Genomic DNA, 22,815 nt, shown 5'->3' with positions numbered 1-22,815 from the left:
TTGGATGTTAAACACAAACTAGTTAAACTATCACACTTAACTCTGGCAAAAAATAAGATTCTCGTTCTAATACCGTCTATTAGTCAATTCCTAATATTGTACTGTTATTTTTAGTGTTAAATAGTTTCAATGCAAAATTGAAATTGACTGGTGTGTATCAACAGCTTGACCAAATCATGAAGCTGATGAAGTATCTTCAGGTGAGAATTGAAATCATCAACAGAAGACTTGACTGTGGACTTGTGATGAGCGTAGAGGAAGCTAGAAGTTTAAAGCAAATGATGTACAATGATCAAGTTTCAAAGAGAGTCTTATATGGTGTAAAAATGCGACTAACAGTCATCAAAGAACGTTTAAGAAATATTTATAAAAATTAAAAACTTTTTGACTTGCTTTGCGTGTATGTAATATTTTAGCGGCAGTAGAAGTTATTGTAATATTTGTTACGGCTGAAATAAAATATGAGGCAAGCTTAATACTTAGTTTCATTTTTTTTTTTAAAGAGGCCTAATAACCAACTGAACACTTCTTTCTTATTCATGGTAAAATTAAATGTTAGGTCTTTTACAACGAAGAAGTGTTAAAGGGGTTACGACAAAGAGAATGCTATTAAATAATTTCACATTATATTCTTAACAAAGGTGAAACAATAGAGATAATTGTTGGTAATAGTATCTTAGTATTATTTATTATGTTTGGCAGGTGTATGAACAGTACTAATGCTGTTTAAAAACTGGTAAAACAATTACCAACAGGCTTGTTCATCAGTACAAATACCTATAAATAAGTAATGTAATACATATTCAAAAAATATAAATCTAAATACTCTTAAGTAAATGTCCAATTCAATGGTTTTCGTTGGAACATAAATATTACAATCCTGTGAGAAAATCTTCTTGTGACCAATAACTACTAGTATGTTGAGAACATAACTCCTTTTGGGCAATTAACTTATATATTATCGGGTGGAAAATAATTCTAGCTAAGAGAAGTAGAAGGCAAATAATTCAGGAAAAGGTCAGTATTAATATGTACCGTTCTAGTAATCACAGGAGTATGTCCGATACGGTAATAACAGCATGATCAGACATTGAAGCCTAATCAATTTGAAAACTTTCATAGGATTTGTTTTATTTAGTTATTTCTCTCCAGCGTCAAAGAATAATTGGTAATTGAACAGGGAATGTATAAAATGCTTTCACAAGTAAAGCGGACCGCATGTAAGACTAAATAAGTCTTGATAATGATATGAATTTTGACATAGCTTTTCTGTAAAAATAAGTTTGACCAAAAATACTTTTTTTGAGAAAAGTAATACTCACTAGTCATTTTAAATCGAGTAAATTTTAACACAACCTTTAGCTGAGAAAGTTCAGAAGAGCTGTCATGAAGCAAAGACTGCATGAAAAAAGAGTGGATAATAAACAATGCAACATTTGAAAAAATATATAGTAATTGTATGCTTTGCATCCTCTTATTTTTGAGACATTTGGTTCTTATCATGCTATAGAATGAGTCAAAAATCAGTAAAAGATCTTAACCAGCAAAAAAGTTTATTTGTAAAAAAAAGAACTTGTGAAAAAATATCAGTTGTTAAGTCAGAATGGTCACTTTTTACCGACTTATTTTTTTCCAAAACGTAAGATAACAGAAAATAATACGGTAAATGTCGCTGCATTTTATGACAAATTTGAATACATGTTTTTCCTGCAAATACCCACTACTATACGCGCCGTTATTTTTTTACTTTTTTTTGGTAAAGGAAAAGATATATAATGGTACTTGCTTAGAAATAACAATGTTTATAAGACGGACATCATCAAGGAAATCCTACGAATAATACAATTAGCTTTGGTGTACAGTTTGCTGGATAAACAGAAGTTGAAGCCACGTTGCATTTCGTGTTTCTGAAAGAAGCCATTTATAATTCATACAAGCCTCCTTATCAGTTGATTGAAGTAATTCAAAATTCTTCATCGATGACAGTAGTAAGGAAACAACAGTTTTTATAAAACTGTTGCAGATCATCCGTAATTAAAATCGCACAAAAAGGCTAAAACTTAAACAAATAGGAATAACTTGAAACTAAATTCGTAAATTTTTTAATTTTTTTTACTGAAGTATTCAACAACAATAAGATTTATAACTTAACAGAATTCTTCATAATTCTCAGTCTGCAATGCAATGGTAAATGACAGTTTTGATTAGCATAATTTTTATTATAACTACATGATGTAATGATACAAACGTGCAACAAATAAAGCAAATATTTGAAAGACAGACGTACGAAAAGAACACTAAATAATCAACTAGCAGATATATGTAATCTTCGTACGTAATAACAATTCGTATTAATTTTGATTAAATTGTGTTTAATAGAATCTCGACACGCGATAACATAATAAATATTTTCCTTTTATTTTATTGTATTTTCATTGTTTTTAAGGAAAGCTCTATTAATAGTTACAGATTTAAAAATTAAAAATGCAATTGTATTTTATTGTTCTCATATATATGTGAGCATGACTAAAAATCTCTCGCTCAAATTTTATTCCCAAGAATTTAGGCCAGTACTAAATAAAAGAAAAGAAATAAAAATGAAAATACTGCATCGTCTGAACTGCGGTTTATCTTTACATTTCTTTAAATTTACTTCCTACGTTAACTCATTTTTAAATAATTCGAGTCCTTCCGTTGCTAAGAAGATGCAAATTAATGCATAGCGTCGGACTATAGCTACTTTAATTGAGTGACGAATGTTATGTTGACGTGCTCAGGAATAAGAAGAGAAAATGTTTATTATTTTTTAAATACCGTCAATCAGAAAGTAACGCTTTGGGAAAGTATAAGAAACGTTCAAAAATAACTTACTTAATAAGGAATCACGTTGGAAGTTGATAATTAGTGGCGTATGACGGCATCACCGTAACGATAGAAAATAACACATTTTAATTACGTTGTTGAATCCTGCATATACCACCACTTTCCACGTAAATCTACAAACAAATCGTTTATAATATTGGTTTAACATTAATAATTAAAAAACCTTAAAGTTAGGTAGCTATTAATATGTGTTGACTGTTTTTCGTATCACCGACACGTAGAAAATAATGATAATTACGAAAAGAAGGAGGACAATTTAATTAAGAAAAAATGAATATTTGTTTATAACATGCCTTTAAATACTGTAAGGTAAATGAATCCTGCTCAATGTAAAAACTTCTTTTGTCTCGTTTTGTTTTGCCTTGTTTTACGTAAAAAACTTTCACGAAAAGTGAACTCAAGTGAATGGTAAATCTTTTTCTCCCCTATCATCTTATTAGGATCAAAAAGTATTACGTTACAAAAATTCATCGTCACGAGAATTAAAAAGGTGCAATGGGTTGTCAGGAATTCAAAATTTAACACGCTTTTTTCATTACAATAATTTTTACCCCCTACAGTCCTTAAATAAGATGCCGCCGTGGTTTACCTTCACAGCACGCAGAAGATAACATTGGCCGCAAGGATTTTTTTCTAAAATGCTTCCCTAACAGTAATATTTTGAATTGAACTCAATAAACTGTAAAACCTATTATTTTCAATTGTTAATCACAGTGAATATTTGCCATAACCATTAGAAAATCATGTAAAAAGGGTGGTTTCTAATGGGTTCCTAAATCCATTTTGGAATGTTGAAATAATGTCGGTAATTTTGCGAGTGTTTGCTTAACAACAGATGCGTCGGGTTAACGAACTTCTAGAAATAAATGCGCTGCGGAAGTCATGAAAATACAAAAAAGTTCCTGAACGACTTTTTGACTTTTGCTCGGGCCTTGTCGACTAACAAGAAGTAAGAAGAACCGCGAAAAGATGTAAAAGGAGCTGTAGCAAAGAGAAATATTCGTGTTAAGTACAGCTAAAAAAGTGTACAGCGCGATAAAATAACGATGTGAGTGAAAACAAAAATACATAAGTAAAGTTTCCTCATAAAAAATGCGCTTATTTAGGCTTTGCGTTTTAAATACTATCACCTACGCGATGTGAGTAAATAACAAAAATAGAAAACATCGTCAATTATACATTTACTTCATTTCTTTTTTCACGCTCATCAAATTTAACAGTAACTTTCGCTATGCTAATAATATCCTCAACCTCTAGATTCTCAATTTCACCTTATTTATTTAGTTATTGCTAAAATATGGAGAAAAATTACCAGGGGTCAAATGTATAGACCTAGATGGCATATTTATTGTGATCTACATTGGAGTCGATCAGAACATTTCTTATAGGTAATTTATTCCTTAAAAGAAATTTTTCAATTTGCATTTCCCTTCGCCAATTACTATATTGATCCAACTTGTATTGTAGCACATGTTGGCTGTCATGAAACGCAACAGGTTAAACACAAATGGTGACAGAAAATCCCTATAGGTTTTTACGACGAGTAAATATCCGGGAATTTTTCCATGGGTTAGCCACTACTTTATTTCCCAAGTTTTTTTTTTAAAAATATGCAAAACATGGCAAAATATTTAACCACCAAAGGAAGAAAGATACTTAATCAATTGCAACTAGCACGCAGTTACATAATTCAAATCGTGAGTGTCAAACAAGCTGTATATAACAGTATCCTGCGGTACTTGTATTCTTTTGACCATCATATGTTTTTAAAATATTGTCTCTTTAAGCATTACCGTTCCCAGGTTTGTCAGCAATGCTTGTATTGGATAATGCAAATGCATTATTCGTTTTCTATTTTCCTATTCTATTGTAGAGAAAGGGAAAAGTTAACTTGTTCTAAAATTACTTTGTTACGTTATCTCGGATTGATTTTTCAATGATGCGTAATATTTTTTCAGTATCCCTTGAGTAATGCATAACAGCCGTAAAGTGGCGCAAAAGAAAAGCGTAGTGGGATAGAACTTACTGCTCAATCTATACACAAAAAGTTACATTCCTTTTACCTGAAGGGACACTTTCGGTACTTAACCACGTCTTTTTACGTGAGTATTTATAAAAGTTCAATAGCTATCATTTCAACATTTGGGGATTATAAAGGGAAAGGTTGTCAAAAACGTGATTGTAATGCAACAGAGTGATTTACTTAGAAAATATCATGGAAATTGTCGTCATTTAATTTTTATTTGACATTTCGCTTCTTCTGCTTTTTAACTTCATTTCACTCTTGCGTATAATCGTAAAAATCTTAACTTTAAATGCAAATTGCAATTTATAAACTGAAATAGTTAATCCAGTCTCAGAAAAAATTTCGACCTGTTATTTAGAATTAATTTGGTAAAATAAAGCGAAACAGAAGGCCATAACATTCTGTTTCACTTGTTCCATGGTCAAGTTTAATTCTAATTTTAATTTTGAAATCATAGGAAGTGTATTCAAGTGAACGCTAGGTTAATATTAGCAATATGTTTAGAACTTTTACAAATATTTGCAATGTCATTTCTTTTAGCGACGTCAGGAAAACCCGCAAAAAACGAGTCTTCCTGTTTTTATCAAATAGTAATTACTGGGTTACATGACTAGGCTAGATCTATTAAATTGCTGCTAATTATGCCTCGATGACATTTGCCTCTTTGACCTAGTGAAAACTATATAATGGGTAACCTGTGTGAAGTGAAATGATAACTTGCACACAGCATAAAGGTAGGTGAGAAATTCGTTTACACTTTCAACAATTTCAAACGAAATAATTTAGTAATGAAGATATTTAATAATGTTCTTTTTTCTAGTTTCTTCTTAACAATTCTTGCAACTAAACTTCACATCAAGTAAATCAGATATGGGGAGATTTGACTATTTCATTTTCACAGCACTCCTTTCAGTAGCCTCAGGTAAATATCATATTCTTCATTTTATTTTTTATTGTACTTGAGTTTGGTAGTAATGTCTAATTAAACTGCTTGAGCAACTTTTTTTTAACAAAAATAATTCTCCTACTAGTGGCAAGTATGTCCCATAACATGACAACCACAATGGCACCAATGCAACCTCTTAACTGTACCAACATCCCAGAAGTTCCGATGAAACCATATGATGGGAACATCACCGCTGTTTTGGCACTTGCAAATGATAACATAAGAGTTTGCAACTTAATTATTCCATGTAAGTCATCCAATTTCTTACTAATTGTATGCAGAATAAGATGATCAAAATTTTGAAAATGAGTTTTGTAACAAAAGACAGAATTATTATTTTCCATGTCGTCTCATTACGCATTGATTGAATGAAGTTGGCCCTTATTCTTATTACTACAAAATCTCCAACATAATTTGCTTTTAGGAAAGACATAAAAGCAATATTTTATAGTAAGGAGTAAACGCGGAAAGTTTTAAAAATTTCAATAGCAAGGGGAAAATATGTTTAAACTCTATTCGTTTGGCCGCGATCTTAGGACTTTCTTATATTTTCTTAATTTTTAACTTAAAGGCTATGGTGGAATGTGTTTATCTAACAAACCGTAACCAAGGCTGTGAATCCTTGGAAAAACAACAAAAATTATATTGATTAATTTGTTGTCACACTTAGCTAACAGTTACCGTGTTGTAATTACAAAAGGAACAAAATGGTGGCAATAAATTTGTGCTTACGTCAACACATTTTATGTGACGTCATCAAAAGCTTAAAATTTCTTCAAAATGTCACCGTCTGCTTAAAATTTAAATACTTTAGTTCTAGAGCGAATTTTTGCATTCGGTTAGAAGTTTCTGATAACTAAATAAAAGTTGTTTAACATGGACTAATGACGTGTTCAAAACATAGAAAATGATTCTTCTTGATGAAACAAAGTTGTGTTGTAAGTTTCAAGTTCTAAAGATAATTCTAACAATAGCTATTATTTCCCAGTTATTAAGGTTTTATAGAAATTGTTAGGGGTAGTTTCGAGTAATAGCCAATATCAAAGCCTCTGAGATGGCATGGGATCTAAAACATTTCGCAAGCAGGTGTCTAATAGATAAATACTGAAACTCAGTAAATATCATCCCCCCTCCCCCCGTGGACTGAATAGAGTTAAACTTCGCAAAACTTAATGCACAGTTAACCAAATAAATAATACTTGTGTGATAGTTTTCATCGTCGTATTTTCAGAAGAGACGTTGGAATAAAATTATGAGTATTATTGGTTTTAAAAAATTGAACGTCTCCTTTGCACTTCTAACGGCAGATATCCAGACAATGATATTTGGCGTAAAAAACAATTTAGTTAGACTATGACACTTAACTCGGGCAAAAAATGCCACATAATATTCCTGTTCTAATATCGTGTAATAGTTAGTTCGTAAAATTAGACTCTGTTATTTTTAGTGTTAAATGGTTTCAATGCAAAATTGAAATTAACTGGTGTGTACGACCAACTTGATCAAGTCATGATGCTAATGAAGTATTTGCAAATGAGAATTGAAATTATCAACAGAAGACTTGACTGTGGACTTCCGATGAGCGTAGAGGAAGCAAGAAGTTTGAAGCAAATGATGTACAATGACCAAGTTTCAAAGAGAGTCTTGTACGGTGTAAAAATGCGGCTAACAGTCATCAAAGAACGTTTAAGAAATATTTATAAGAATTGAAAATGTTTTGACTCGCTTAGCTTATGAATAATATTTTAACAGCACTATAAGTTATTGTAATATTTGTTATTGCTGAAATAAAATTCGAGGCAAGTTTAATAATTAGTTTCTGTTGTTATTAAAAAGAGGGCTAATAACCAACTAAATCTTTTACAACTAAGAAATGTTGAAGGGGTTACGACCAGGAGTATGCCATTTAATTCTTAACGAAAGTCTGTCAAGTGAAATAATTAATGGTATTAATATCGTAGTTTTGTATCTGTATTTATTATGCTTGACATGAGGGTATATATAAACAGTGTCAATGCTGTATTATAAAGTGGCAAAATTCTAACGGCGGAAAAGTCTATCAGTTCTAATGTCTATAAATAAGCAAAAAGTATAAATATAAATTTTTAATTTTTAAGTAAATGTGTAATTAGCTGTATTTAGTTGACCCAAAAAAATTGAAATCCCGTGAGGAAAACATCTTGTGACTAATAATTCCTAATTACTTAGTTGTTGACAAGATGACTCCTTGTGTAAGTAATTTAATTCGGGTGGGAAATAATCCTAATTAAGACAAGTAGAAGGACAAATAATTCGGGAGAAAGTTAGTATTTAAATATACCAGTCTGGTAATCACAGGAGTATATTGGAACAGCAAAAAAAGACATTAAAGCCTACTCAGTTTGCGAATTTCCATTAGCTTTGTTCCATTTACTTATTTCTCTCTCCCGCCTTAAAAAAAATTGTTAATTGAACAAAGAATATATAAAATGCTTTCACGAATTGAAAAAAAAGTAGAACTTTGCACTGTGTAGAAGTCCTGGTAATGTGTGACTTCTGATATTTATTTGACTAAAGTATTACTTACTTGCAAAAAGCTTATTCATTTCATATTGACTAAGTCATAACACAACTTTTTGCTGACCAAGTTTAGAAAAACTTTTACAAGGCAAGCATTGTTTGAAGTAACAGTAGAGGATAAACAATCCTACATGTAAAAAAAATTAACAACTGTACCCTTTGCATCCTCTTATTTTTGAGACATTCGATTGTTATTTTGTTAAAAATGAAGTAACGCGACGTCCTTATTTAAATTCTATAACAAAGAAAAAGATATAATGATACTTGTTTAAAAGAAGCATTGTTTGTAAGATGCACTTTATCAAGAGCATCCACAAGAATAACATAAACTTTTCGAGGAGTTACGTGCTTAAACAGCTGTTAAAAGTAACGCTACATATTTTATCTCTGAAAGAAGACATTCGTTATTCTAAAAGTGTTTATATCAGTTGATAGAAATAATTCAAAATCTTCATCAATGAAAAAAGAATGTCATGTAGTAAGAAAACATCAGTTTTTATAAACCTCTTGCAAGTCATTCCTGATTAAAATCGCACAATAACGCGAAAACATTTAAAACAATTAAATTCATAAATTTGTAAATTTGTTTTTATTTACAAAAGTTTTCAACAACAATAAGATTTGTGACTTTACAGAATTCTTCATCATTCTCATTTTGCATTGTAATGTTAAATCACAAAAGATATACTTTCCTTCTAATTAGCATTAAGTGATGTAATGATACACACGTGCAACAAATAAAGCAAAGATTTGAAAAACAAACGTACGAAACGACCATTGAATGATGCACTGATAAAAATATGTAATCTTCGTATGTAATGACAATTCGCAGTACTATCAATTAAATTGTGTTTAATAGAATCAAGTCTCGACACGCGATATCATAATCAATAGTTTTTAGCTAGTTCTTTTTCTTCTAAAATTTCTAGAGTTATATGAACCAGATTTAGTGTTTCTTTATATTGTTTTTTAAGGAAAGCTTGACAAATAGTTACATATCTAGAAAATCAAAATGCGATTGCATTTGGTTGTTCGCAGTTGTGGGCTTCTAAGCATAACCAAAAAAACTCCTGCTCAAATTTTGGTAACCTCACACTATACTTTAATTGATGCACGCAAATATGAAATCAAATTGTTGTAGTTGTTACTAATTACTTAAATTAATTTAAAAACAGCATATACTTTCAATAATTAAAAATTAAAATTGGATCTTTTTTACGTTCATCATCTGTGCTATTATCTTAGTTATCAACTAGTATATTTCAGAACTCGTCATCCGTGTTAAGTTGTACTAATTACTAATGGTCGTTTTTTCCTATACCACATTAACTCTTTTTTAGAGTGGTAGAATTACCACCTATCCCGTGTGGCAATTTAGCCACCCCGATCGGTTTATTTTCAATAACTGTTGTTCTGATGAGTTATACACTAGAAATTTTATCGCTTTTAATTTTTCTCTATTACAAGAAAACATGGAAGGTTTTATCGTGACAATGTAGGCTTAAGACCTTTAAAGGCTAGTTAATAATATGGTGGAGAAAAATTACTTTTATTGGTATTATTAAACAATAGTTAATCAACAATATTATTCAGGTTAAATTTTAATAAAGGGACCACCAATCTTACTAATTCAAAAAGAAATTGGTATATCGTCTCGCTTGATGCTATGTTGACTTATCGGCTAACAGGTGGTCAGGAATGAGAACAGATAAAAAGTTTTATTCTTTAAATAACGTTATAAATTATTCAAAAGTAATATTTTAGCTGTATATGCGTTTATTGAAAACTTTTTGCCTCATCGTTTACGCCTTTATTCAGTCTTGAAAACAAAATTTACGCAAGTATGAAACATGCTCAAAAATAATATTGGCCTATACCGGCGATAAAAATTAGTCACGCTGGAAGTTGGTAATTAGTGGGGTATGACGGCGTCACCGTAACTTCTGCACACTTAGACTGATCCTATCTGTAAAAAAGAAAAAATTGAACATTTTAATTACGTTATTGAATTCTGCATATGTCACCACTTCCCACATAACAACACAACGTTTATAATATTAGTTTAGCATTAATTACTTAAACACCTGAAAGCTATGTAGCCAATAATATATGTTGACTATCTCCGTCTCATTGCTACGTAGAAAATAATGATAATTACAAGAAGTAGGAGAACAATTTAATCAAGAAAGAATGAGTATTTGTTTATAACATGCCATAAAAAACTGGAAAATTATTGAATCCTGCTTAAACGTAAAAACTTCTTCTGTTTTGTTTTGTTTTGTTTTGTTTCACTTAAATAACTTTAATGACAGAATATCTTTCCTTTTCTTCCATATGTGCTCAAGTGAATGGTAAATTTTTTCCTCCGCTCTCTTCCTACTGGAATTAAAAAAGATCACGTTAGAAATATTAATCGCCACGAGGATTAAAAAGGTGCGATGGGTTGCCAGTACAAATTTAAAATTTACCACGCTTTTTCCATTACAATACTGGTACAGAAAGCTGCCTTTTAATCCATTCAAACTTTGAACAAGAAGCCGAAGTGGTTATCTCCATAGCACGCAGGAGACAACCTTCATCGCCAGGGCTTTTGTCCTGAACATCTCCCCTCAGAGTTAGATTTTGAATTTAACTAAATAAAATGAACAACCTTTTATTTTCAGTCAATACTCACAGTCACTATTCGCCTTAAGCATTAAAAAATTTTGTGTGCTCAATTGTTACGTAGAAGGGGTGGTCTATATTGGGTCCCTGAATTTATTTCGGAATGGACGGGTTGATGACCTTTTGTCAACAAATTCTTTGTTATCGCTTGTCAAAAATACACGGCCCTTCAAGCTCTATACGATAAAGGCAACAGGTATATACATCTTTGAAAATAGATCCGGTAATTTCAACAGATGCGTCGGGTTAACAAAAAAATGAATGCACTGCGAATATCATGAAAAAACATAAACTTTCTGTCTGTCCAATTTTTCTTTTCTGCGTAAGTGGACTTTTGCATGGACCTTATCGACTAATAGGATGAAAATAACGGTGGCCAGTTTTTAGTATTTGGCAATATTTAATATTCTGAAAGATTTCAGAGCTTAAAGTTAATGAGCTTAACAACTAGGTGAGTTCATAAATCCATATTATTAGAAACACGAGGAAGTAAAATCTACAACATTTGAAACTTTTGGCTTCCAATTTATTGGATATCTGCAGCCACGATTAGCCATGCATAACACGAAGCAACAAATACAACGATAATGATACTGTTCGAAAATCTAAACTAGAACTAAGTAAAAAAAACTAATTTTAAACGTGTTATGAATTACTATTCAATTACTATTTATAAAAGTACACTTTTCTTGTACCGACTGCGGGAAACACGCACAATCTCTTTGTAAATAGGGAACGTTTCCAATTCAACGCTTTCACTTAAAAATTTCCATAGCGTAATTTAGTAAATAGGCCTTGTTTATTAAAAGTCTGCTGCGAAATAGAAAATTTATTGATGTTGTCTTTAGTCACCAACATTGCATTATTAGTAACATGGTATGCAGCGTCTTTGACCAAAATCATATTTTACTCAATTATACGACTTCATACATAATAGCTGCTCTCTGATGTATGAAGCATTAAGTAATAAGTGATTTGATCATAGACGTACAAACGCACGAAACTCAATTTTAAAGGAAATTCGTGATTTTTGGAACGAGATTTGGGCTAGCGCCATGTCAAAAGAAGTTTATTATTATATTTTCAGACTTGCAAGGGTATTGCAAATTGTTAACAAGCTCTTAAGGATATAGTCCAAAGTTTTATTCCTGTGTGCAAAAATTTTGGAATAATTAGGGATAATTATTAATAGCCTGGAATTGTTGCTGCACCATATAAATTCCTTGTGGGTACGTAACTATCCACGTTTTTTCATAGTCCTCCACATTTTAGCATAGCATCGGAATGAACTTACTTAGTTACTTAAACAGGAATTTTTCATGGACGCTATTTTTTTCAATAAAACACAATTGTTCTTGTGATATGCGCACACATTTCCTTAATTTACTTCCACAGTTTTAATAGTACTGTAAAACATTGCATATTTTCCTTTTCAATTGCTAAGGATACCCAGGGCTGGCATGGAAAAATAATTCAACCTTCTCAATTATTTCTGTTACATCCAGCACCTCGTAACAATCTTAATTAACTAAAAACGATGAGCAAACACTTTTTTTTATTATTGCAAGACGTGATATTAAAGTTATAATTACAAACAAAGACGTGTACAGTGGGATTTTTGTTTACATTCCTTAGTAGATAAGCCTTTCCCTGGTAAATGGGTCTTCATTACTTATATGCATCCGTTGTCAAGAAACCAAAAACTAGTAGCTTGAATTGTGGTAAATGTAAGCGACGACTTTAACATATTCTACTGGGATGTGTTATAAAAAAGTTATTTTCACTGCTAAAATGTTTGCAAGAAAATGCCAACATTTAATTAATGTAAATTAGAATTATACTACAAGGCCGCTACAAGGCTAAACTCAGTACTTATTACGAAACCTGCTGTTGCTCAAAATTGACAAGCATTTTACAATCTTTAAAGTATTTGTTTTTAATTTACAATGGTGTTTCTCTGACAACATTACACCCCATTCTCAACTGTAACGGAATGTAGGAATGTTATGGTTGACAATACATCTACGTTAGGCAACGGTAATTATTTTGCCTAATTAAGGCAAGTTTTGATTCAAGAAACAGCCACCAGTAGTATTTATTGCAAATGTTTTTGCAACTTTTACTTAACAAGGCATTTTTGGAGACTTGTCCTCTTGCAACTATAAGATACCAATCTGGGTTAAAAATTATTTCATCATAAATATAAAGAAAATAAAGCGCAGGGTAATTCACATAAGCTTAGTAAGATACACTCCTCATATCACTTTTTAGCAACGTATAAATATAGAGGTTACATGCTTGCGCACATAGGGTTTGTATAGATCTCCTTAAAGTCCTTATATTCTTGTCGTAACTGAAGTTGTGTCACTCGGTTTCTTCTCCGCTTGTTTTAATTTTAACTTTCATATCATAGGAAATATAACTGAGCCGGTTTATTTCTATAATAGCAATTCGTCGCATCGTTATGTAATGTGCATTGTCATGTCACAGTGGCAACGCCAGACAAATTTCCTAGCAAACAAGTTATTTCCTATCACTGTGTAAACATCATAACATAATAAATAAAAAATGATTCCACGAAAGAGTTTATTTTGTTAGAAAACTGAAAGAAATTAACAAGAAGAGGAAGTTTAAAAGTTAAGAATTCAGATTAACATGGATTGATGTTTTTTAAAATGTCGTACATCTGCCTTATACACTATGGCTACTAAAAATAAGAAAACAAAGAGTAAATACTGAAAAATAATAATGCTAACTAGATTAACTAGAAGAGTACGTACTGAAAAATAATAATGCTAACTAGATTAACTAGAAGAGTACGTACTGAAAAATAATAATGCTAACTAGATTAACTAGAAGAGTACGTACTGAAAAATAATAATGCTAACTAGATTAACTAGAAGAGTAAATACTGAAAAATAATAATGCTAACTAGATTAACTAGAAGAGTACGTACTGAAAAATAATAATGCTAACTAGATTAACTAGAAGAGTACGTACTGAAAAATAATAATGCTAACTAGATTAACTAGAAGAGTAAATACTGAAAAATAATAATGCTAACTAGATTAACTAGAAGAGTAAATACTGAAAAATAATAATGCTAACTAGATTAACTAGAAGAGTAAATACTGAAAAATAATAATGCTAACTAGATTAACTAGAAGAGTAAATACTGAAAAATAATAATGCTAACTAGATTAACTAGAAGAGTAAATACTGAAAAATAATAATGCTAACTAGATTAACTAGAAGAGTACGTACTGAAAAATAATAATGCTAACTAGATTATTTTCAGCAAAATTTAATATTAAGCACGTTGGACGTTCAGACGTGAATGTACAAATTAATATCCATTTACAGTTTTTTATCCAGACCGTACACATTAACTAATTAATTAGAAGGGTCAACATTGAGATTTAAATGTTGATTCAAGCAAAACTTATTCCTATCAAAGGTTCAGTACTGAACGCGTCAACAAAATTATGTATAAAATTTATAACGTTAGTTTAAAGTTTTGACATTCTAAATTATGTTATCGTCTAAAAAACATGATACTGTCTAATTAATGTTCTAAAACTTATTGCTTTTGCATTTAATGCACCGAGTTAAAATTAAAATACTGCTAACTCCAGGGTACACAAATTATTAAAAAGGTTTCTGTATTCCTTTTGCTACGTAAGGTTGTCAATATGCGTACTTGAGCTTCTTTGAAATATCCACCTGTTTAAACTGTAAGCCCGTACTGCTTCAAAAAAAGTGACGCGGTCTAGTTTTTTTGCCAAATATCTTACTAAAACCCAAAATTTTCCACTAATTCAAGGCATCCAACTGGAATGCACCCAAACGTGTACGTCAGATCTCTTATTGGTAAAAATGGTACAAATAATTTCATCAGCTGCATATGTTTTATGCTTTTTGTTTGTATGTTTTCCTTTTTTTATAATAATGGTCTTTATAAGGATTATATGAAATTTATAAGAAATTATAAGGATAGCGGGATCTTAGCGAATGTATAATTTTTCTGGTTTTAGCTTAAAACGCGCAGTCATCTTAAAAATTTCATCATCTAATTTTAAAGATTCATTGGAGTTTCGACAAATAATGCTTTATCATTCTTTTGTGGCTAAGGAGCAGTACGTGAAAACAAAACTAAGTACTTCTGTTCTTGAGATAAGAGATTATTGGAATAATGACCAATTAAAATAAAATTCCCAGCTAACTTTCTACGTCAATAAGTTTTGACTCATTCACTAATTTTTTGCTATAAAAGGGGTTCACCAACCAATGGTTCAGCCATAAATCACTCAGAACAAATCAGAAAGGTAATACAACGGTTTCAAACGAACTATATCGTTATTAAATAGCTTAATAAAGGCAATTACCATTGCTGCCTTCTTTTAGCTTAACAGTACTGCTCCTTGTTGGTAACCCTCACAGAACTTTTTAATGCAAATATGGACAAAATTTGGAACTGTATATTCATTGCCTTGTTTGCAGCAGTTTCAGGTAAATGATTTATATAATATTTTATTATTTTCTGTTGATTATATTAATTAATACTGAATTCACTCATCTTTTGCTTCTTTTAATTATTAGTTACAGGCATGTCGCACCATATGACAACCACAATGACTCCAATGCAACCTCTTAACTGCACCAACATTCCTGAAGTTCCAATAAAGCCGTCTGATGGGAACATTACTGTTGTGTTGGCACTTGCAAATGATAACATCATTGTTTGCAATACCATTATTCCATGTAAGTAAAGAAGGATTTCCTGCGTACACTATACGTAACTAATCTGCATAATAAAGGTTATGTGCTGTTATAAAAGAACATGTCTTTAGAACGTAAGTTTAATTTTTATTTTAGTTCTGAACCGTTTTAATGCAAATCTAAAGTTAACTGGTGTGTACCAGCAAATCAATCAAGTAATGGATTTGATGAAATACTTACAAATGAGAATAGAAATCATCAACAGAAGACTTGACTGTGGACTTGTGATAAGTGTAGAAGAAGCTAGAAGTTTGAAAAAAATGTTGCACAATGACCAAGTATCAAAAAGAGTATTATACGGTGTAAAAATGCGACTTACCGACATTAAAGGACGTTTACAAAATATTAATTAAATAAAGAAAATTGTTCGCTATCAGCGTATTTTTTCAACATAAAATGTTGTATCATTTTTTTTCTCAAAATACAATGCTAACCACACTTTTTAGTATTTGTTATGGATTAAAATGAACCAAATTGTTTTCTGCAAATGTCGTCGTTTTTCATTTCTTAAAATTTTGGAAAAAGCGATAATGTAACTAAAAAATTTTATTTCTGCAATAAAAGTACATTTTCAGAATAGTACTTAAAAACTAGTAGTTAACAGGTGAAAAAATCCACGGGGTTGCCCGTCCTTTATATATCCCATTTTGTGTTTTCGAGAGAGACAAATAAACAAACAGACAACAGCTATTATTATAGGAAAGATGTGATAGTATTTTTGTTTATTACCTTTTGCACATACTCGTCTATAAAAGCTAGTTTACATTAAAAATTTCTGGCTGCGGCACTTTGGCAGCATTGGGAGTGGGACGACTCAAATTTCAAAATCTTTGTGGCAAGCATATTTTTCACCCAAAAATCAAAATGCTTAAGCGGTTGTCGTTTTGTATTTTGGAAACTGAGCATATTAGGTGGAGCTGCGTTCATGTACGCTTTTACAAGGACCACCTTTAATTTATAATTTGTGCGCCTTTTGAAATAATGGGCATGGTATTTTTGACAATAATAAAGATGATAAAAAAAACTAAGAAAATGAAACATCAAACTAACCATGTTTTAAAAATTATTTTGGTTATCATCAAATCATCAATAGGCTACCATTGCTTCCTTAATGAAACATCTGTCTTTAAAGTTTTTATTTTTTAGATTTGATAGTGCTAATTTAAGAAACAATTTCTAAACCTTGTATACCTGCCCACTGTCTCCTTCATTTTAAGATAAACTAATGATTATAAAAACATAAAGTATAAGTAATTAGAAATAATGGGTATAGGGTAATGTGGCAAATTAGCATTTGTTGTAAATTACAGTTCATTTTTCTTCGGTTTATCATATTTTGAGAGAAGTATCTTATGAATTCGGGAAAGAGTTTTGCAAAACGTTTATTCAAAAATACATCTGAATAATATATCTCTATCACATACCAGTATGGCATCACTGTCAAATTAAATCCCTAAATTAAATGTATCGCATCAAGGTGCTTTATACCTTTGTCATACGACAACTTCACATTTTGTTTATAAAGGATGTAAAGGCTGTACAAAATATCGGTGCAAAAATGTTTACTAAGGCTGGAATTTTTCGTAGAACTTTCCGCACCATACAAACTACTCCTACTTTAAGCAATTCTATAGTATAAATTTATTATAGCACTAATAAAAGTGAGTTAGCAGGAAAGGTTTAATTAGTATACAATCAATAAGTAATCTTTAACCACTTACTCTCGAATTGGATTTTCTTTAACCTCATTCGATTCAAGACTTTTTAAACCATTCTTGACATGCAAAGTTTAAGAAAGGAAGCCTTGGTTTTCCTGCATACAATGCAATTCAAAATCTTCTTAGTATAACAACAACCAAATTTGGGCGCACTTAACCCTCTTGGATCCTCGTACAGATAATTTCTAAATATCTTTTGAACTAACAAAGTTTAAGGGTTGAAACTTGGTCACGTTTCCTGTATTTCGCATATTTTTGCTTGTAAAATTATTTTTGTCCTTAAACGACAAGAAATGCATTAGCTGGAAAATCAGGGATTTGAAGAATGATGACGTTAAATATATTTTAATATTTCTGTCAATTTTTGAAGGTAATTTAGGACAATGAGTATGCAATATTTCAGAACCATATCTCTTTCGCTTTAAAAGGTGAATAGGTTGTTCCAAAATCAGAATTTAGATTTTTTTCTAAATGCTTATGTTTTCTTTAATTTTCTTTTGCTTCAGTGTAAAAGTTTCTCTTTGCTTTGTATCAAGAGCCTGATGGAGGTATAAAAGCTTTTCAAACTGATTTCTACTCCTCACACATTTAAATGATAATATCATTGAGAAATTCACTAAAAGATTCCGCCTTTTTTTGCTCAATATCCAATATACGTTTCAAGACTTTACAAAATACACGGAGTTGTTTCACCGCGGTTGTAAGATTCTAATAAAAATTTAGTAAGTTTTTAGCAATTTTCAATATTTAACATTTTAAAAGATCTGAGAACTCAAAGTTAATGCGCTCAATGATGTTACTAAAAATGCCAGGAAGTGAAATCAGATGCAATCTGTATATGCGTTTGTAACACTACATTTGAGAAGTACAAAACAGGTTAAGTGGAACTCTATTTTCAGAGCATTGAGGGTAGAACTAACGTCTGTAACTTTCTGCTTCCAATTGATTAAATATCTGAAATTTTTTGTTAAGAAGGTATCACGAGGCATGCACAAAACGACACAGTAAATACAGCCGTAATGATACTGTTCAACGATCTGTTAAAAAATCTAAACCAAGAAAAAATGAGCTAATGTTGAACGTTTTATAAATTACTATTCAATTTAAATGTAAAGTGCACCTCTCCTGTGCCGACTTCTGAAAACACGCACAACCTGTATGTAATTAGCGAACGTTCCCAATTAAACGCGTCAGTTAAAAAGTTTGTATAGTTTACTTTAGTAAAAGGAACCTTTTTTATTAAAAAAACCTGCTTCGTCAGCAGCCGAAATAAAAAGTTTATTGATGTTTTCATTAGTCAGCAACATAGCAATAATTGTAACATGGCATGCAGCCGTCTTTGATCAAATCATTTACTACTCAATTATATGATTTCATACATCATAGAGTAGTACGTACAAAACTCAATTTCATAGGAGATTGTATATATGTCTTGAGTTTTCGGACAAGATTTGGGTTGGCGCTATGTCAAAAGAAGTTCATTTTATTTTTAGAATTGCAAGGGTATTACAGATAATTAATAAGCTCTTAAAGATATATTTCACAGTTATGTTCATGTGTGCTAAAGTTTTGGAATGATAAGGGATAATTGTTGTCTTAACATTTGCCTAAATAATGACTAAGGATACCCAGAGCTGGCATGGGAAATTAATTCAACCTTGTCAACTCTTTTCTGTTACATCGGACAAGTCTACATAGTTTATATTAAATGAGAAATATGAGTTTAAGTTTTGAAAGACGTGATATTCAAGTTATAACTACAAACAAAGCTGTCTACAGTAGGAATTTTGTTTACGTTCTTTAGATGAACCTTTTCCTGGTTAAAGATACTTTATTACTCGTATGCATCCGTTGTCAAGAAAACCAAAAATTAATGGCTTAAATTGTGGTAAATATAAGCGATGACTTTAACAATGTAATTGGATTATCTCCTAATTTGAATTTAAATTGTTTTTGATGTATTAATATGATTACCTAACGTATTTACCTAGCTGTTACATGTGGTAATATCTTAACAGGGGCGGATCTAAACCCCGTCAAATGGGTCAAAGGACGGGGTTTAAAAATAACAAGTATAGTTTATCTAATTTTCAAATATTTAGTACTAACCAGTAATATTTGGGGCGTGTAATAATGTATTCATTTGAGCGCTCATCAATATAAAAATTAATAACATTGCCGCCGCTGCTGCTGCCGTGTGTATGGTCGCGCGGTGGTGGCGGTGGCGCGCGTGATGGCATCAGCTTCATTTTCGTTGCGAAGACACTGCGCAAAGATGGCTAGACCTAATCTTTAATGGTGGATAGAAAAATATAGACTTTGTTCTGCAGGTTTTTGACGGAGCAATGAGGTTATTCTTAACTCTTATTGGTCTAGAGTGCCGGGTTTGCAGGAGAAGAACACCGGCAGGATTTGATTGGTCATTACAGAAGTTTTCTTAAGTTGTGATTGGCTAAAAATCAATACCCTGCAAAATGCTCACGCTAGTCTTCATCTTCATATCTTCCTCAACATCATTGCTCAACATGGCGTTTAGTTCAGTGAGAGAAGATGTTTTGAAATTATTTCAAGACGAAGATTTGCAGAAATTGATTGAAATATTTAATATTTATTCTGAGAAATGGATAAATTCAAATAAAAATGTGTTTTTAAACACAGAACAGCTTTATGCTGTACTTTCTTGTGGAGAAATTGGTGTGAATGAAGATGCTTTGAAATATCTTTCTGCATCAGTTTCTTCCAAGAATTGTGTTGCATTGAGGTAAAATTTTATTTTCTGTAATTTCCATTTCTGATTATTGCTGACCATTTGTTACCATAGTAATTAAGTGTACATCACTATGTCATCACCATGAACTACTTATGGCTAGCTAGCTAGCTACATGTATTCGTGGTTTTTGTTTTGATTATTACTCTTGGGGAGCTAGCAACCGTATCTATGGTAGCTAGCTGGCATGTGTGTGTGGAATTAATAATGGTTTTGATTCTTCTCAAAATGTTAAAACTTAGTGTCTTTGCTCTGAGGAGTGAATTCTCTTTAATTTCTCTAAGAAATATTTATTTATTTTTCACTGTTTAGGTGCGAATTATCTGGAAATTGCTTGTTTAGCTCCATATCCTTATGTCTGGTAGGTGATAATAGTTTGACGCAACAGTTAAGGCTACTTGCTTGCATTGAACTTTTTGTCAATTCTGAGTATTATAGTTCTCACCCCAATTTATTTGTTGACAAATATCCATCTTTAAGTCCATCAAATATTTTAGCAATGTCAGTATCTCATGCTGCTGTTGATACTAATTTTAAGGCTGCTGAACTTGTCAAAGCTGAGGCTACTTTTTGTTTGAAAAACATGAACCAGTGGTCTGGTTTTCTCTTTGTTTTGTCATTGTCTTCTATAATTCGCAGAAATATTATGTGTTATTATCCTGATTGTGGTCCTCTCAAATACAAAGAAATGTTCAATAAAAAGGTTTTTCCACGTGTGCCAAAGATTGATGAAACTTGCTTCCATATTTTGTTTTGTTATGAAGGTTATCTCATTTCAGATCTTACTTTTAAACATAATCACTATGTGCCACTTTTATTTACTTCTAAGGAATTAATTTATAAGCCTCTATTTAAGAAGAAATGTATGTCTACCAATGTTTCTGGATTCTTTCAAAAGAAAATTGATTTTAAACCTGTCACCAAGAATAAGCTTATTTTACCAAAGGTATCTCTTCCTCAGCAATTGCCTACATCAAGTCAGGATCCCCAAGCAATAATAAAGGTACTAATAATACACCTTCAAGCAACATTTCAAATCCTTCTACTTCTTCTGTATCTAATGTTTTTAGTAATCTTTTACAAAATAGTACTAGCCATGAACCTAATTTTTTTCCAAACAATAATAAATCAGTCATAACATCAAAAATAGTTGATTCCCTTCCACAAAATTTTGATGTAACTGATGTTGCATATTACAGACTTCGTGTTAAAAAAGGGATGACAGACAAACAAATTTTCGATCTAATAAATCAGACTTTTTCCCCTTCTGCAGATTATACCTACCCTAAAACTTTAAAACGTCAGTTCCGTTCGAAGTGGTTGAAAGATTACCCTTGGCTTCGCTACTCACCAGCTTATGATGGGGCTTTTTGTTTACCCTGTGTTCTTTTTGGATCAAAGTTCCCTGACAAATGTGGTAAAATTCAAAACCATTTTTTACAACCTTTTACAAAATGGAATGATGCAACTAGATCTTTTAATCAACATCACTCCACAAAGAATGGTTTACATGAATTTACTTCCACTGTTTTTAATAATTTCATTAGTCAGATGTTATCTAAATCCCAGCCCATCAATGTTTTAGTCAATGGTCAGCTACAACAGAAAATAAACAAAAATAGAGAAGTTTTGAAATCTATTGTTGATACCATCATTTTATGTGGTCATACCAATTCAGCTTAGCGGGGACATAGGGATGATGGAAAATATCTCCCTGAGACAGGAGGCTATGCTAATCAAGCCGGGGTTGGAAATTTTCATAAGTTTTTAAACTTTTCAATTCGCAGTGGCAATCAACTATTAAAAGATCATTTAGAGTCCAGTGCTAAAAATGCCAGTTATATTTCTAAAACAGTGCAGAATGACTTAATTGGATGTTGTGGTCAAAAAATTACTAATGAAATCATTTCTGAGGTTAAAGTAAATAAGTTTTATTCCATAATTGCAGATGAAGCATGTGACTCATCAACTAAAGAGCAAATGGCTCTCATTTTAAGATATGTTGATAGCACTTGTGAAATAAAAGAGGACTTCATTCGATTTTTACACTGCTCTGAAGGATTATCTGGTGCTGATCTCTTCAGTACAATTATGAAATGTTTAAAAGAAGATCTAGGGCTTGACATAATGGATTGCAGAGGACAGGGCGATGATGGTGCTGGGTCAGTTTCTGGTCACATTAATGGTCTATCTTGTCATATTTTAAGACTTAATTCAAAAGCCATTTATACACATTGTCACTCTCATAAACTTAATTTAACAGTGTGTGATTCCCTAGACATATTGTTAGTGTCAGAAGTGTTTGATAAAGTGAAGGAATTGTCATACTTTTTCAATTTGTCTGAAACAAGACAAAACGTTCTGCAAAAGTTTGTTGTTGAGTGTAAGACTGATACCTCAAAATCTAAGTTGAAAGATATTTGTAGGACAAGGTGGGTTGAACGAATCGATGGTCTAGAAGACTTTTTGAAAT

At 31.4% G+C, this 22,815-nt stretch overlaps 1 protein-coding gene across 1 annotated transcript; it reads left to right on the top strand.

The window, feature by feature from the left end:
• The first annotated feature begins 730 nt into the window (after positions 1 to 730).
• On the top strand, positions 731 to 7,993 carry LOC130638021 (uncharacterized). Its single transcript, XM_057446970.1, has 4 exons — positions 731 to 1,017; positions 5,730 to 5,831; positions 5,941 to 6,102; positions 7,303 to 7,993. The coding sequence occupies exons 2-4, from the start codon at positions 5,780 to 5,782 to the stop codon at positions 7,563 to 7,565; spliced, it is 477 nt and encodes a 158-aa protein (XP_057302953.1). The 5' UTR covers positions 731 to 1,017; positions 5,730 to 5,779; the 3' UTR covers positions 7,566 to 7,993.
• The last annotated feature ends 14,822 nt before the right edge of the window (positions 7,994 to 22,815 follow it).

Source organism: Hydractinia symbiolongicarpus, chromosome 1, assembly GCF_029227915.1.
Source record: "Hydractinia symbiolongicarpus strain clone_291-10 chromosome 1, HSymV2.1, whole genome shotgun sequence".
Taxonomy (NCBI): Eukaryota; Metazoa; Cnidaria; class Hydrozoa; order Anthoathecata; family Hydractiniidae; genus Hydractinia; species Hydractinia symbiolongicarpus.
This window is presented reverse-complemented; position numbering and strand designations above follow the sequence as displayed.